The 17,814-nt window shown below is 37.0% G+C and overlaps 1 protein-coding gene across 1 annotated transcript in view; it reads right to left on the bottom strand.

Moving 5' to 3' along the window:
• The window catches only part of LOC107686433 (integrin alpha-1-like), a 54,417-nt gene extending 37,024 nt beyond the window's left edge, over positions 1-17,393 (bottom strand). The window contains exons 1-2 of the mRNA XM_016483425.1: positions 17,142-17,393; positions 1,049-1,169 (exon numbers count right to left, since the gene is read on the bottom strand). Coding sequence (XP_016338911.1) covers positions 1,049-1,169; positions 17,142-17,184 — 164 coding nt within the window. The 5' untranslated portion in view covers positions 17,185-17,393. The remainder of the gene's footprint in view (positions 1-1,048; positions 1,170-17,141) is intronic.
• Positions 17,394-17,814: the final 421 nt, after the last annotated feature.

Raw genomic sequence — 17,814 nt, forward strand, 5'->3', positions numbered from 1 at the left:
TGTGTGTGTGTGTGTGTGTGTGAGAGAGAGAGAGAGGGGGTCACATCACAGTGGAGTCAGCTGTCTTAACCGTGGCTTGTGTACTGCAAACATATACCAGCTTCATCACTGTCTGGCACGCGACTCTGTTCCCCTTTCGGGCTCTGTAAAATAAATAAATGTTATTTACATTTATTTTGAAAGCTGACGTTCGCGATTATGGTAAGGGGCGTTACATTTCCGACGAGTGCTTGCGGTGTTCGGCCAATCACAATGCACTGGGTCAGCTGGCCAATCAGAGCAGACTGCGCTTGTCGGAAGGAGGGACTTTGTAGAAAACGAAGCGTTTGAGAGAGGCGGGGCATTGAGGACCTACAATAATGTACAGTATTTGAAAAATAATGTGTTTTTTGAACATTAAAGCATGTTAACATATTCTGTTACACCAAATACACAAAATAATGATCTTTAAAAAAGCATCATATGACCCCTTTAATTTATTTGGAATGCCAGATGAACACATTATCCGAACATATCGTTTGCCAAGCCATGTTATTTTTAATTTGCTTCAGGAAATAAAAGACGGCTTGGAACCCTCAACTAGAAGTCACGCAATACCAGGTCTAGGGTTGCAAAAAGGTGGAAAATTTCCCGTAAATTTCAGAAACATTCCAGAAATTTTGGAAACTTCCCAGTATTTTTTTGAATCTTCCAGGAATTTTTGGAAAGTTTCCGGAAATTTACTGGCAATTTTCCACCCCTTGGCAACTCTAACCAGGTCTATCAAAACTTCGTGCAACCCTTCATTTTTTGACCTCGGGTTCTTTTCAACATACTGTGGCTTCTTTATTCTTTATTTGCGACTGCGCTAATTTGCGTTGCGCTTGGTAGATTGCGTTGGTCGATATGTAAATGAGATGTTGCGTCTGTGTTCTTTAATTTGTGCATTGTCAGTGAATCACCTGCAGAAATTTCCATGCCCATCGGCGCTGTTTTATAATTGTGCTCTCACGCTAATTTGCCCTGTTTAGTAAAACTAAGCATTTATAGATATAATGTAAAAACATACCACTTTCCCTCACTGTTCTCAAATTGTTGGACGGTGTATCCGAACATGTCCTCCACTGGTCCACTGAATGACATCTGGTTCTTCTCGTCTACATTGAAACATGACAACCATGGCAGCAGAGCTATCAAGAAACATACAATAAAAAAGACAACATAAGTATCACATACGTACAATATGCATCTCACTTTATCTTATAAATAAGACTAAGGGTCAGTTTGTCCAATAAAAAAAAAACTTTTCCAATGAGCAGATAATATAAATGCTAGTATTTACTAGCATGAATGGAACATTAGCCTACAAGTTAATGCAATTACTCAGCTGTTTATTAATTGTTAAATATTTATAATGAATATTAATATAGATAAGTAAATAAACACACAGACTTTCCATTTCCCTTTTCTGTTTTGGGAGAGAGAGAGAGAGAGAAATAGTGCCAGTTGTTCATGCCCAGTTGTGTGGGATTGAAACATGCAAATCCTACGAGGAGCAATACACGCATAGTAGGCAGAGGAATTTCACAGAGCAATGCGGAGTAGCCGTCCTGACCCCTTGGACAATGTCCTCTTCATAAAGACCACCAGAGTCTGACTTTTAGTACTGTATATAAAAGGAGAACTAAATATAGTGTTTAAATGCTTCATTGTGCAGCAGCCACAGAGAGTCTTTTCACATGTTGTGTGCAACGGAATTCCAGTCATGATTTATTCAATTCCAGGATTTGGAAGGGAATTGTGAAGATTAACAAATCACTGTGGTGTTGAGTAGATGGCTGGATCTGGGTGAGAATACGAAGAGACAGAAATCCAGTTGTGCTGCCTTACGTCTGCTGATAACAGTCATGTTCTGAGCTAATGAATGTAGAACATGTAGTCATGGCTCAATGAGGAAACAGAGAGGCAGTGTATGTTCGTGGGTCACGCCTCGTATGAATGTCCACTCAACAGTAATTAAGATTTCCAGCCAAGCCTCCAAACCCGCTTTCCATTGAGTCTTAACTTCTGAGGACGATATGCATGAAGAGTGACCATCTGAAAGACCAGACCAAAGACCATTTATACACTCAGCACTATGACAGGCAAGACACAACCAATGTATTCTGGAAAAACAAGCAGAAGGAAAAGAAGACGAAAAGAAGAGGAAGCGCAGAAGAAGAAGAAACGTTCATTTGAGACGTGCTGACCAGTGGCACTTTCTTGGCCGGAGGAACTACTGTTGTGTTTTGAGTGAGATTTGCAAGTTAGATAAGCAGAATGAATTTCCTCTGCAATCTAGACGGAAGCAGTGCGTTTCGTAACAAGAGAAAGAACAAGAGCTGAACACGAAGACATTCAAAATACGAAGGTGAAGAAGAAGACCAACACAAAGCCGATGAACACAATGAAGCTGTAGACGAATCTAAAGATGAAGTTGAGGCTAAGAAGAAGCTAATAAAAGTGAAGCTCAAGAAAATTACGATGCAGAAGAGGCTGAAAAGGAGCTAAAATAAGGCCCAGAAGCTCAATGAGGCCAGAAAGAATCTGAGGAACGTGAAGACATATAACGATGAAGAAGATAAATAAGAAGCTGAAGAAGAAGAACATGAAAACGACTAAGAAGAAGCTGATAAAATTGAAGCTCAAGAAAATGGAGCTGCAGAAGAAGCTGAAAACGAGCAATTGAAGCTCAAGAAGGCTAGAAAGAATCTGAGGAACGTGGAGATATAACAATGCAGAAGATGAAGAAGCAGCTGAAGAAGAAGAACATGAAAAGACACTGAAGAAGATGACTACGAAGGAGATAAAGAAGAAGACAATGTGCAATAGAACACGTTTTACTGCAAACTAATAAATGTGTTTGGAAAAACAAGAACAGAAAGAAGAAGAAAGTGAAGAAGAAGACAGAATAATAAGAGAAAGAAATGGAATGAAGAAGAAGAAGAAAAGGATGATGATGATGATTCAAAAGAAGTTGTAAAAACCTCAGAGGAGAAGCTGAAGAAAAATAAGAAGACAAAGAACGATAACAGGAAGAAGTTGAAAGAAGAAGAAAAAGGGCTAGACGAAGAGAACAAAGTGATGAATCTGAAGAAAAAGCTGCAAAAACATCAAAGGAGGAGCTGAAGAAAAACAGTGCATATTTGAGAAACTGAAAGTCAGCTAAACAACAAATGTCCAACAATCATGTTTCGGAAAAGCAAGAAGAGTGCTAACAAAAATAAGACAAAGAGGCAGGAGAAGATGACATACTGAAGTATGACAAAGACGAAGAAGAGATGTGCCAACCCGTTCCCATCCTGAGGGGCAGCTGTTCTGTTTTGGGTCGGATTTGCAAGTTAGATAAACAGAATGAATTTCCTCTGCAATCTACTGACTCTGTAAACAAAGACGTAGAGGGCCAAAGGCAACCGGACAGCTGGCTTCCTCCTCACAGACACACACCATCCTCTAAAAACCAGTAGAACTGACTCCTCTCTTAATGAAGAGGGTGTTTGTAATGTAGAACGAGAGGAAAAGGCAAGACTTCCTGCTGAGGTTTAATGCAGGACGCTCTCTGAGCTAGTGCTCTGCAAACACACCCAACACTTATGCAAACACAGCGACACACACATAACCTTGGGAATACATGGAAAGCCAGGCCTTTAAAACACTTACATTGGGGTTCAATCATTTTTGCTGGATTCATGCTAATGGTGAATGGGAATGTATCATCCATTCCCTCAATAGACGCGATTGATTTCAAGCCTCAGCAGTATGTCAGAGAAAATACAAATGCAATTAGGTGATTCAAGATGGCCACCAGCCAAAGAGGCCCTTTGCATTGATCACAGATGGGGAAGACGCCCAGACACATGGATCACAGCAGTCCAAGAACACAATTTATAGTCAAGACTCAGGTGTTCAGGGGTTTCTTACTCTTAAAGAACAGCAGAATCCCTCCGGACCATAGATGGAATATTAAATAAATATTAACTGAACATAAAAACTATGAAGCACCAAACAGGAAATCATTATATAAAATCTGACTATATAAATGTAAATTGTGAATACATAATTGCATTAGAATATATTTTTATAAATCTGAATATAGAAATGTAAATCAGAATATATAGTTGTAAGTCTGAATATCAAAATATATCCTTATAAATCAGAATATAAAGATAAAAATCTTAATATATAATTGTAAACCATGAATATATAGAAGTACATCTGAATATTAATTTTGGCATATTTCATTTACATTTGTGCTTATGCATGAAAGAAACTCTCTCAGCTAATTCTGTAAATGCAGTGTTTAATATTACTGAAATACTATTATTTTTATTAATATTTTTAATATAGTTTTTTTAGTTTCCTTTTTCATTTTAAATTTTCTCTGAAGTTTTAGTCATTTTGTTGTGTTTTTGTTATTTTTAGTTCTAGGTTTTTATGTCTATATAGTTTTTATTCACTTTTATTTCAGTGTTAGCTTTAGTTATTTTAGTACGTCAAGTTAAAAATAAAAACTTAAATTAAATGACGAAAGCAACTAGCTGAAATATAAAAGTTTTTATTTATATATTATATTATTTATATTTTAACAATGGTTATGGTTGTAATTGTTATTTTAGTCAACTTTTATACAGGGCAGTTTTTCAGAATGATTTAAACTGGTAACTATTTACAATCCCATGAACAAATGTAACTATTTTATGATTTGATTCATACAAAAATGTATGATTTTTAGAAAAAAAAAAAAAGAAAGTAAGCAAGAAGGTCCACCGCTAAACCTAACCCTCAGTGGAGCCTAAGCAGGCCATATAAAAATACAAATGAGATTGTACAAATTCATACAAAATTAATTCACCACCAATTTGCCAAAATGTAAAGTAGTTACAAATTGCCATGAGAGTGTGTTGACTGCTTATTAAAAGAACTGGCTCACAAGAATCATTTGTTTTGGAAATCGGACTGCACTGGTCACGCTGTATGTTTTTGCATTTGTTGTGAATCAAATTATACTGGTCACACTGTTTCTGATTTACTGAAAAGAACTAGCTAATTTGAGTCATTTGTTTGTGAATCAAACTACACTGGTCGCACGCTATATTTTTGATTCACTACAAAGTACTAGGCAAGAATAGTCATTTGTTTGTGAATCGGCTACGTTGTATGTTGCTTTTGTGTGCAGCCTGTGAAGACAACTCAAACACATTTCTTGCCATTATTTCGTGACACACAGTCTTTTCAATGCAGAAAGCAACATAGATAATACATGATTCTGTTTAGGCTCTAGATTATAAAGACATGGGGAAATGAGGGAAAATGTTTTTTATTCATCTTATTCACATGTGTAGAGCACTTCCTGCAAGTCACACTTGAGCTTCTGCTAAATGATTCAAATATAAATATAATGCACGTTCGTTCATACAAGACAGGACATCCTTTATGCATGCATGCAGGGGTAAAGTGTGAAAAAAAAAAAAACTATAGCCCACACAAAGCAGAACTTTCTCCATCCAATTTACGAAAAGCACATGAAGACAATACTAAAGAACTGCTGTCAGCAGCTTTGTGTTTTCTGTGTTGCAAAGTTCCAAAAAGCATGCATGACTGTGACGAGAGGGGCGGGGCCGAGAGCCGTGGGAACGGAGCGAGGCCGGTGGAGTAAATGCTAATGCGTGACACCTGCGCCACTCACCGGTCTCAAGTCCCACGGAGGAGCTCCGGAAGGATAAAAGGAGGAGTGACGACAGTGAAAGACGAGAAGACAATACTAAAGAACTGCTGTCAGCAGCTTTGTGTTTTCTGTGTTGCAAAGTTCCAAAAAGCATGCATGACTGTGACGAGAGGGGCGGGGCCGAGAGCCGTGGGAACGGAGCGAGGCCGGTGGAGTAAATGCTAATGCGTGACACCTGCGCCACTCACCGGTCTCAAGTCCCACGGAGGAGCTCCGGAAGGATAAAAGGAGGAGTGACGAGGAGGAGAGAGGACCAGGCCTGGATTTTATTTTGTGTTTTGTGTGTGGCAGTCGTCCGCGAGGGGCTGCCGCTTTACTTTCATTTTGTTTGTGTTTTTTTTATTAAAGTCTTTAAATGTTCGCCAGTTCCCGCCTCCTTCTTCCCGTGACTACGAACTGTGTTACAATGACCTTTCATGTTTTCATTTTGGAAAACCTTGCCAAACTAACATAGCTGGATGACTTGACATCATCAAAATGTTATCATCACGCCCAATTGTTTGTGATGCAAAGTCTTGGTATCCGTGGAGATGTAAGAAGAAAGTGGGGAACACGTTTTGGGTCTTTAAAGTGACAAGCTCCATGCTTACATTGCAGACAAGGTCAAAGCCTGTTAAACGATGCTGTCTTTCCCCTTCAGGTTTGATCATGTGTCACTTGACAGTGCCAAAATCTGATTAAATGTATTAGGCTGTAAGATTTAGTCATCCAACGCCGGCAATGTGTTGGATTTATCTGTGCTAAGACTTTTTACATTTGGCAGCGGGAGAGCTACGTGATTCTGAGGCCTGGGTCGAGGCCTTGTCTGGCTCACACATGCTCTTTCATGACAAAGCAGATCTCAAGCTAATCAAGTAAATGTGTCCTGTTGCACACACTCTCCTTGTCGCGTTCTTTCTTTCCTGGCCAAAGGGACTGATGTATCTGACTCAATTCACGTACTGACACGCACACAGGAAACACTTCCTTGGGTTATTAAAAGAGCACTTAAAAGACAAGATAGAACAAAAAGACATAACTATTTACATTAAGAGCAGTATGTATTACAGTACAGTATTTAACGATATAAAAAATCTGGTTATGCCAAAGAGTTAATAATTATTTTCATGTTTTGGTTGATATTACAGTTGTATACTGATTTGTTTAACACAGTGTTTCCCAAATGGGTGTTTGTGAGTTGATGAAACGCTAATAATTAAATCAAATGTCAAATTAAAATAAGTAAAAGTGGCTGCACAATTAATAAAAATAAAACATAAATCATTAGACAGCCTAGTGCAGTTATCAAAACAAAGGCTGTGATTTAACTTTTAATTAGTATGAGTATAAAATCTGTTACGCTACGTGTTTAAACATGTTTAAACTAAACACAGGAAATGAGAAAATGTATACTAAAGAGCAAAATTAACTTAAAAAAAAAAAAACAGAAGTCACAGAACACAAATCCACAAACAAAACATGACAATTTCACCAGTATTCCACAAATAAAATAAATAAAAAAAGTTTAAATATTTAAATGTTTGAAAGTTTCGAATTTAAGACATAAATGTATTGTAACTTGCTGTGTAAAATCATTATTAGAACTATAGTGATCAAATATTCATATCTTCATTTTTATAATTACAGTTAAAGCAACAACACCCACAACAACAATAATAATAATAAGCCCTATAGACATGCAGTCAAAATAAATTACTTACATTTTGAATCTAAACATTAAATACTAAAAAAGATTAAATATTTTATCTGTTTACTTACATATCATGTGACCATTAAACAACATTAGAGAACCTGTGAACCTGTGAACATTTGAATGTGCCATAAAATTATTCGATATTAACTTAAAATCTCAGAGGGTACTTCAAGTAAATATTTTACATCTGGACAAGACAAAAAAGTTCAGGGAACAACTATAATTAAAAAATACATTCACCGTATAAACAAAAGACATTAAAGAGTTACTATGATGTAATATTGTAAAGCATAGCCCACACAAATACATTTACTATCTTTGTTTTCAGAGCCTTCTATTTGCACACAATTTGGAGGAATTCCACAGTTACACAATGTGGAATAACATGAAATGTGGATAAACAGAAGATAAAATTTGCCCTTTTTTTTACTCAATTACTCAGTGAAAAGAAAATAAAGTTGAGGCCCTACTCTATTCATATGCAACAATGCCCACAGATATAGCAGTGAATGCAATTCGCACATAGAAAGAGGTGCGTTTGCTTGGAAAAATAATGACTTTAAATTCACTTTATTTCGGCACATGTTAAGTTGTATTGCAAGTGATTAGTAAATTCAAAATTTTTTGCACTGAAATGCTTCTTGCAAAAGTGGCAGCACTCTTTAGTGGATTCACCACACAACCCCAATATCCTGTTCCTGAATGTGCTGCCTTCAGATGTGTCCTCTCTGGAAGACCAGCGTTTTATTGGCCACGAAAAAGTCCGCCCACAGAATGACATAATGCTCCCTGCTGATTCCAGAAGCTTTCATTCCAGTTTCCTCCGCACTAACAGGGGAGAGACCCCGATCATGTTCTGTCAAACGCCCACCTTCTACAAACACTCACACGCAAACACACCCAGACACTCCCGAAAACACAGCCACACGGTGCACAGATGGGCCAGGAACCCAAGCTTGCTCAAGCATCACACACAAATGTTTTGAGACTAAAAATACAGTGCAGGGCAAAGAGGGTCACTTCCTGCATCTCAACCCAAAAAATAATAGCCAGAGTATCACTTTCCAAAACAGTAAAGAAACAATCGAGCGTGAACGATTAATGTCATGATAACCCATATGACAAAAGCATATTTGCAAAAAGAATAATTAGCATGTTTAATTACATACATTTCCAGTATATTTGATACAAAATCTATTTAAAAAATACATAATGTATTTTAAGTTTGGAAATGTATTTTGTAATACATTTGGCATTTGAAGGTTTAAATGAAATATATTTTCCACTGGCACATTATATTTAGCATATATTTTGCTCAGAACAAAAATATACATTGCCAATCAAAAGTTTGGAATAATTAAGATTTTTTCATGTTTTTGAAAGAAGCCTCTGCTCACCAAGGCTGCATTTATTTGATGAAAAATACAGTAAAAACATTAATATTGTAAAATATTATTACAATTTAAAAGAACTGTATTCTATTTGAATATATTTTAAAATGTCATTTATTCCTGTGATGAGAAAGCTGATTTTTTGAACAGCCGTTAACCCAGTAAGACATTTATAATGTTACAAAAAATCTGTTAAATGCAGATTTTGTTTTCTATTCATCAAAGAATCCTGAAAAATGTAAAACAACAACAACAACAAAAAAACAACAACTGTATTATTAGTAGGAATTGAGCACCGGTATTATCCACATTTTAATGATTTCTGATGGGTCATGTGACACTGAAGACTGGAGTAATGATGCAGAAAATTCAGCTCTTCATCACAGGAATAAATTACATTTGAAAATATATCCACATAGATAACAGTTCTTTTAAATTGTAATAACATTTCACAATATTACTGTTTTTACTGTATTTTTGATCAAATAAATCCAGCCTTGGTGAGTATAAACTTCTTTCAAAAACATTAAAAATCTTAATTATTCTACGTTTCTGACTGTGTATATTTTTTTCCCAAATTCATGACACTGCCATTCAGATCCTGTGGTCCCCTCCAATCAGAAAGCAAAATTAGCCATAAAATAGATGTTTTAGCAATTATTGCCAATTAGGTCAAATAAATAGCGCGGCCCTCCTTCCAAAAGGAAAAGGTTAGGCTGTTTATCTGCAGCATGAGAATAAAACGAAACATCCCCCGTGGCTAATCACAGAATGTCACATGTGTAAGTGCGGCTCTGGAAACAGTTAGGCTGTTCTGCCTGTCCCGCTGGAGGGGAGTTCGATGCTCTGCAGCAGACATTATCCAGCTCACTTCCTGGAGCAGCGCTGAGTGCCAACATTCCCCGGGACTGCCGTTTTACATGCAGCTGAAATTAAAACAATCCTCCATCATGTACATGGACTGACTGATGTCTCTCAGCTGCAGTGTCCGTTTAAGTCAAAGCTTGCTTAGTGATCCCGGATGGTACTTGATTCATGTGAGTTTGGGGATTAGGTCTCTGTAGAGGCCAAAGTTCAAGCAAAACATTATGGTGCGATGGGAAAAAAGCTGCAGTATTTTATAGACCGGCAGCAAATGGACCTTGCTTTAAAATATATAGGCCTATCAATATATATGATTTATATGCATATCTTGCTTTATCGTTCTACAGCAAAAATCATTAATATGGCAAGAAATATGAAGTTTCTATGTCAGAGACCTCAAAAGCCTGTTAAAACAGGAGCTTGTGCAGCATGTCAACTTGTTAACAGTCTGAAAGTTTTGTTTTTCTGTGTCTGCAAAGATATGTTATTTGCTGTTGGGTTAAAGTGGAGATAATGCAATCACAGTAGGGGCTTTTTTGCCCTTTCCTTGCAAATACTGTGTGAAGTTCAATCACATGACATATAAAAAAGGCTCATGAAGACATACTTTGTTTAGCTTTCTCTTGCACTGTCCTCCTACTAAATACAGCCTTATAAAGTAAGTTTTATTTTAGCAATGTGTCATTACATCATGTTATTGTCATGGGGAAGTCGTGGCCTAGTGGTTAGAGAGTCAAACTCGTAACCCAAAGGTCCCGGTACCAGTAGGGATTGTAGGTGGGGGGAGTGAATGTACAGCGCTCTCTCCCACCTTCAATACCACAACTGAGGTGCCCTTGAGCAAGGCACCGAACCCCCAACTGCTCCCCGGGCGCCGCAGCATAAATGGTTGCCCACTGCTCCGGGTGTGTTCTTCATGGTGTGTGTTCACTGCTGTGTGTGTGCACTTTGGATGGGTTAAATGCAGAGCACTAATTCCAAGTATGGGTCACCATACTTGGCCACATGTCACGTCACTTCATTTAAAGGTGAAGTGCACACAAACATAACTAGTTGAGGAATAAGTAGTTAGATTCAGTCTTTTAAACAACAGTTCAATAAACAGGAAGTTAATATTGAGTTACTATACATTTTAGCCACAATATTACAAGTTACTATGTTTTTGTTAGTAAAAATGAGCAAAATGAGCAACATAGCAGCAATGTTTCATTCCAAGATGAATTATCGGTTTTAATTGGTTGAGTGAATGATTCAATGATTCTTTCATAAAGACAGTCTCTTGATTTTTTACTGAATGAATCAGCAATTTTGAACGAATTGTTTGAATTAATGATTCAATGACTCATTCATAAAAACAGAGGCCGTGTCTAAAATCACATACTTTCTGAGTAGGTACTTTTTTAAATATGTAATTACTTCACAACCATTTAAGGTATGTTTTATATATGTGTGTAGCATGAATGAAATTCGGACATATGTGACATGACTATACCATTCACAAATCCTCCCCCATGGCCTCATGGGATAGTGAAGTGTCCATTGAATGCTCATTTTAAGAAGTAGTAGATCATTCAGGTACATTTCACCTACTGTTTTATGAATACTTTGAATCCTAACATACAGTACTATTCTTTAACATACTGTTTTTCACCTATTATATGGTATGTACAGTATGCAAATTTGGTGTGGCAAACACGTTTCATTTCTGAAGCACACAGATTTTGAACAAATTTGTTAAATTAATGATTCAACGACTTATGACTACTGTTGTAAACTGCAGAAAGAGACCCTAAAAAATCCCCAAACGCTATGTCAGCCAGCTAGTAATGCTACCCTGGTGACATTTACATCAGAAACAGCAAATGTTCAAAACATAAAAGTAAACCAAATGTTTACATTTGCATAAAAACACAATCCACATGCAAGGCCTAGTGAAACAAAGCATGCAAAATAGCATTTGACAATGCCCCAGCCAGCTCATAAACACACACACAGATGAAATAGCACCTGTAAAGTATATATGTTTACGGCCTTTGAGAGAGAGGTCAGCGGGTCGTACCCCTGGGGTCATGTTCTTTAGCTGCTTCTAAATGTCTGGCTTGTGATGTAGAACATTTTATGGGCGATCGGGGTTTCCCCTATAATGTTTCATTACAACGGTCCTCATTTAGAGGAATGCTGCTTTACCAAGAACAAGCGCTTCTGAAGCGTTATTCCTTTTCGTCTGACATCACAAATCCCTCTTACTTTTCACCTCCTACCCTCTAACCGCCTGGCTCCTTCCTGGTATGTAACACCCAAACATTTGTGTCAGATGTGATCAGTGCTACTGCATTTGACCTTTTCTCTGGTAAACTGGAAGGTGTATCACAGAAAGCAGAGCGATGTATTACAGTAACTTCTTTCCTGATCCAGACAGGAGATAAGACGCTGATTCAGAATAAATGCGATCACACATTTGTCATACGAACTATTTTATCTAATTTTTATCTAACATAAATGTGTGTGACGGTAATGCATATCCAAACGTAGAGTTTTCCCAGTTTCAAAGCTCCTCTTCCTCAAATGATGGTTAATTTACCCAGTGCTGTAAGCACAAAAAAGCAAACTGTATTTTAAGGAATTGTTTACAATTTTGTAGTCATATATTTACCAGGATAATCACTATAATTTATGTAGATTACTGCAGTATTATGTTGCAAGGCTTAAAATATTTAGAGGCTGCTCTGTGAAATCTCATTCACTGTAAGAGGCCATAGTCATATTGTTTTTATTAAATCTGACAGTGTGTAATGAGTGTTCAGTCCATCAGTCTGTCTTTGAAGGCAACGTCTGATTTATATTAAAGAACACTAAGTTTTGAACTGATTTTTGCCAGGTTTGTACTTGACCGTTCTGATTTTGTGGTTATGGTTTTAAGAAATGTGTTACATTTTATTAAAATTAGTCTAATCCGTCGAGGAAAAACTGTGAAATGCATGAAATTTGCACTAGCTGAAAGCAGAAAAGAAAAATGAGCTCTACTGTACAGTTGTTTGCCTTTATAGTTCTTACAAAGACATGCAAAAGCATCAGCAGATCTCTGAACTAAAGCGAACAATGATAGTCTTCCGGTCTCAGAAGTGTTACTTCCTGTGCATCTTTCTCTTTCTTTTTTTTTTAAGTAAGTGTACAAGGTCACAAGTGTTTGTTTGAAATGTACAAGAAACTGCTCCATAGGAAACTGAACCACTTCAAAGACAAGCTTTAAAGTCAGATGCACTTATACACCAAAAGTTCAGGTCTTGTGCACAATTGTCATCATTTACTGAGGGTGTTATGTCATTCCAAATTATTATGACTTTCTTCTGTAAAACAAAACTGTTTGTCCATACAATGAGAGTCAATGGGGTCCAACGTTGTTTTTTGTCCATTGTATGGGCAAAAACAGTTAAAACATTCTTCTTTAAAACACTTTCATTTGTGTTCCATAAAAGAAAGTCATACCGGTTTGGAGGGACAATAAATGATGATTTTTATTTTTAAGTGAACTATCCATTTAACTAAACTGAATAACTAAAGGTGACTGGAAACAAAAGACATGATTTTCCTAAGTAGTCACTTGTAGATCAAAGTCGGAGATGGTTTTGAACCTAAGGAAGCTAAAAGTATGCATAGATGGGATGGAAACTTCAGTCACTGGTATATCTGATGGAGGAACAGTGCACCAGTGAGGGATGTGCCAGGCACAAAACAGATGACGGGAGATGTTTTTCCCAGCTAGCAAGAATGTTTAAAATATCCTGGAACCCGGAATACTTCCTTGCGATCATGTCATAATAGCAAAAAACGAGCCTTATCACAACAATTTATGAGGAACCTTCCAGATCGCATGGTAGCCATGTATCATATTCAATGTGAATGTTTTCACAGTAGCTCGTTGAGTAGTTGTTTAAATTGGAGGCTGACCAAAGCGCTAATTATGTCTATTATGATCATTTAAACCGAACTGCCCATTCTGTGCCAGTTCTCAGACAAGTAAGTCGTTTGCCAAATCGTATTGATGCCGCTATGACATTTTCCATGACCAACCTGCTCTTGAACTCCTCATTGGGTACCATAAACTCCAAATTTGCCAGGTCTGGAGATGATTTCTCTAAGGAAACATACTGTAGTAGCACAAATAAAGCATATGAACCATGTCTACTGTCTATAACCATCTTCTATTATAATTATGAGTCAGAGCATTTCCTTTGAAAGGACTGGGGCTTGTCTGCATGTAATGGAATGCATTCGGCAATCTGAAGTCTCCAAGTATGGAAGAAGACAGTTCAAAGCAAGGGAGAGCCCTTGCCAGTAAGTGCTCTGGATTTATAACTGTGGAGATCTTCTTCATGCAGAGTGGCAGATGGCTAACTTAAGCCCGTCTCGCTCTACACTTGACCATTCATCTCCTAATGACCCTATTTTTGGTTCACTTTATTCAATTAGACAAAAAGGGCTGAAATGAAACTACAGTCAGCCATATTAGATGCTCAGGATAAAAACGAATCACTTGATGAAGTGAAACATGTTTAATGAGTCTGCGCTGAAGATGCCTTAAAGGAATAGTTGGCCATAAAAGGAAAATTCGGTTGTAATTTATTCACCTTCATGTTGTTTCAGTGTGGAACACATTAGAAGATATTTTGAGAAATGTTTTTGTCCATACAATGAAAGTAAATGGGGTCCAAAACAGTGGCTTTCATTATATGTACAAAACACATGGAGATATTTTTCAAAATATATTTGTTTGTGTTCTACACTGGAAAAAACAATGAGCAGTGAGTAAATGATGAGATTTTCATTTTGGGGTGAAAGGCAGCAGGGTGCACAAACCGTTCTGCTGTTATGAATCTGTTAAGCATTCAATTAATTCATTATTTATCCCAGACAGTGCAGGCGTTTTGTACATAAAGCACACACAGAAGAAATGCATTCCTATCAAAGCCTGGAGATAAACCGTACACACTGTTTATCCATGGAAAAAAATCTCAACATTCACAGACTGAACTTTAACGTATGCAATCTATTAGTCTACAATATCGTAAAATATTAGCAATATTATTCAATATAAAAAATGACTATAATAGTAAAATATAAACAGTACAATTAAATATAAAAAAAATTGTAGAAAAAATGTATGGGATATTTAAGGCATTTGCTAGTCAGTGCCATTTATCAACATAATAACATAAAATAATTTTAAAAATACAAACAAAAACATGTTTTATGTAATTTTATGTATTTATCCAAGAAAACACTACTGCAAGCAATCTTATAATAATTAGAATCATAATCTCCAATGACTCAGCAATTAACAGTCGGCACATCTGAGGAAATAACTAGGAAATGACTCAGTAATCTACAAATACAACAGAGCTTTTTATAACATGTTACACAGGCCTTAGACATGCAAGTGAATATGTATGTGTCTGATGTCCCACGCATCCATATGCAGATTACACGCACGCTGACTGAAAACAGATGAATTTCCTTTAGTGTCTCAAACCAAAAACACCTGCACCCTCACCTCCATTAGGAATTTACATGGCTTAAATGTTGCCACTACAATAACCACATCTGGGTCTCTGGAGCAGTGGAGGAGACAGACATGCACAAACATGACTGTTGTCCACTATAGGTGCTGATCTGTAATCTCGGAGCATCTTAAGTAAGTGAATGACAGGATCTAAAATAAAACCACCAAAGAGTATCAGCGTACTCCTTTGGTAATGCAGTATTATGCTTATCACAGCACCATATATGCATGAAATTGTTAATAAAGCAGTATTTTGAAGTGTGCTAGCCAGTAGGGACTGGACCAGAGTTAGAAAAACTCTGTAAAAGGTGTAAAATGTGCTTGATCTGTGCATATTTGTCTCCTGATTCAGACGAGACAACTTTTTTCTGTGGAGAAAGCAATACAAATAGATGACTCATATTTTACCCAGAAGCAAAGGTTAGAAGTTAAAAACGTCTTAATGATGGATTTGTTTCTTACAAACACACAGCTTTTCACTTTACAAGACATTAATTGATGGACTGGAGTGGAGTGGATTACTTTGTGTATTATTGTGATGCTTTTATCAGCTGTTTTGACTCTCATTCTGACGGCACCCATTCACTGCAGAGGATCCACTGGTGAGCAAGTGATGTAACGCTACATTTATTCAAATCTGTTCCAATGAAGAAACAAACTGATCTACATCTTGGATGGCCTGAGGGTGGTAAATTGTCAGCAAATTTTCATTATTTGGTAAACTGTTCCATTAAGTGCATGGATGAAGCGACTGTGTGATGATCCTGGACCTAATGTGAGTCAATGTGAACCTTTAACTGCAGCTGCATCCACAACTCAATTCCTTAACGCGGGTCACAAGCCTTTATCACATGCATTCCTAAGAAACTGCACCCAAGGAGATCTGAGCTGTCTTCATTTGGTTAAACTAATAGAGAGGGAACACTGATTGCTATTCTTTATATAAAAAAGGTGCTCTTCCTGCCATTTAATAGCCTAACATTAATTAAAGGTTTACATGAAAGGTGTTTTAAAAGTTGCCAATATGCAGCTTTGTGGACAACAGCTAAAATGTTGATTTATATTTTGAGATGCCATTAGGAAGTTTTTATTTTTGTTTAGATGGCTCTTATACATTTCAATAGTACTGATGGTTTTGTACTGTATACTGACACCTACTGGCTTGGATGTAAGAAGTTTGTGTAACACTGGCTGAAAGTTCTATATAAAGTTTAAAATATATATATTTTTGTTACTACAGTGATTAGCAACTTCTTCAATTGCACGGCACAAGTGTGTGATCTTAACATGTCAGCTGCCATGATGATGCAACCAGGTCCATGTAGAATAAAACTGTAATTTTTTTTTATTTCTTCAGTCTTTATCTCATGTGAGAGTACATGTTTTCAATTATTTTTCTCAGAAGTCATATTTATGTCTTCATGCTTACAAATTTTTTATTTAGCAAAACATGACAAAGGGCACCAGAATGCAGAATGTCAGTGTAATGGTGATAATAATATGAGAAAGGGATAAAAATGTCTGATAAACATAGCCAGTTGCTCTTAATGTAAGACTAAAAGTGCAAGTAAACATTTTATATGCACATATACACTGTGCAAGCATGTGGTGCGCAAAATCGTTTTACGCCGCGTAAACATGCGTTTATAAGTAATGTTCTCTACGTCTACGAGAAGATAAATAACAATAAATTGTGTTCAGAATAACAGACCGCAGCCTGTCAAAGTGGATATAACAAACCGGATCAATAATGCATGTATGGTCTTTGGAATAATGACATGCACCGAATAAACAACGCGCGCAGTTTCGCACTCAGGATTTTGACATCATCATCGTCATCGTTCATTTGACCGAAAACAGACTAAATAAGACACAATAAAAAAAACGTACCCAACAGCGCTGCTAGTGTGAAATGAACGACTCCAGAAAGCATCTTCCCGGTTCGCTGTCAGAGCCTGGATACGAGGCTCCTCTCCTTGGAAGCGCAGACGCTCAACTGAGCAGCAGCCTGACTCTCTGGAGGCAAACACTCAACTCAGTTACTCTCAGAGTTAGCTAGAGGATATTTAATTTGCAAAGTCAATGTCCCAGTGCAAGTCTACAGATCTCCGTTTGCCTGAACTACAACTTGACTGACTTTACAAAGCGTATTTGAAAGCGAGGAGTGACGGTGAGGGAGGGTTTAGCTGGGCATTTGAAGGAGGACTCTCACTCATTCACATTCACATTCACATTCAAGTAGCTGTACTAGCAGAGTTTTAGGCAGAGTTAACATTATATACAGTATGTATACATTTACAAACGTGTACACAAATAATTAAAATATTACTGATGATAACAATAATGATTTTTTTTTATTATTATTACTACTATTATTATTTTTTTTTTTTTATTAGCCTACAATTGTGTATATTTCACTGGTCTAAACTGGACATTAACTGAACTAAAATGGTGATTATAGCTTGTTTAAACTGTTCACTGGTTGGTCTAAACCAGGGGTAGGCAAGTTCGGTTCTAGAGAGCTGCAGTCCTGCAGAGTTCAGCTCCAACCCTGAAAAAAAAA

Source organism: Sinocyclocheilus anshuiensis, unplaced genomic scaffold (genome assembly GCF_001515605.1).
Source record: "Sinocyclocheilus anshuiensis isolate Anshui unplaced genomic scaffold, SAMN03320099.WGS_v1.1 scaffold838, whole genome shotgun sequence".
Classification (NCBI taxonomy): Eukaryota; Metazoa; Chordata; class Actinopteri; order Cypriniformes; family Cyprinidae; genus Sinocyclocheilus; species Sinocyclocheilus anshuiensis.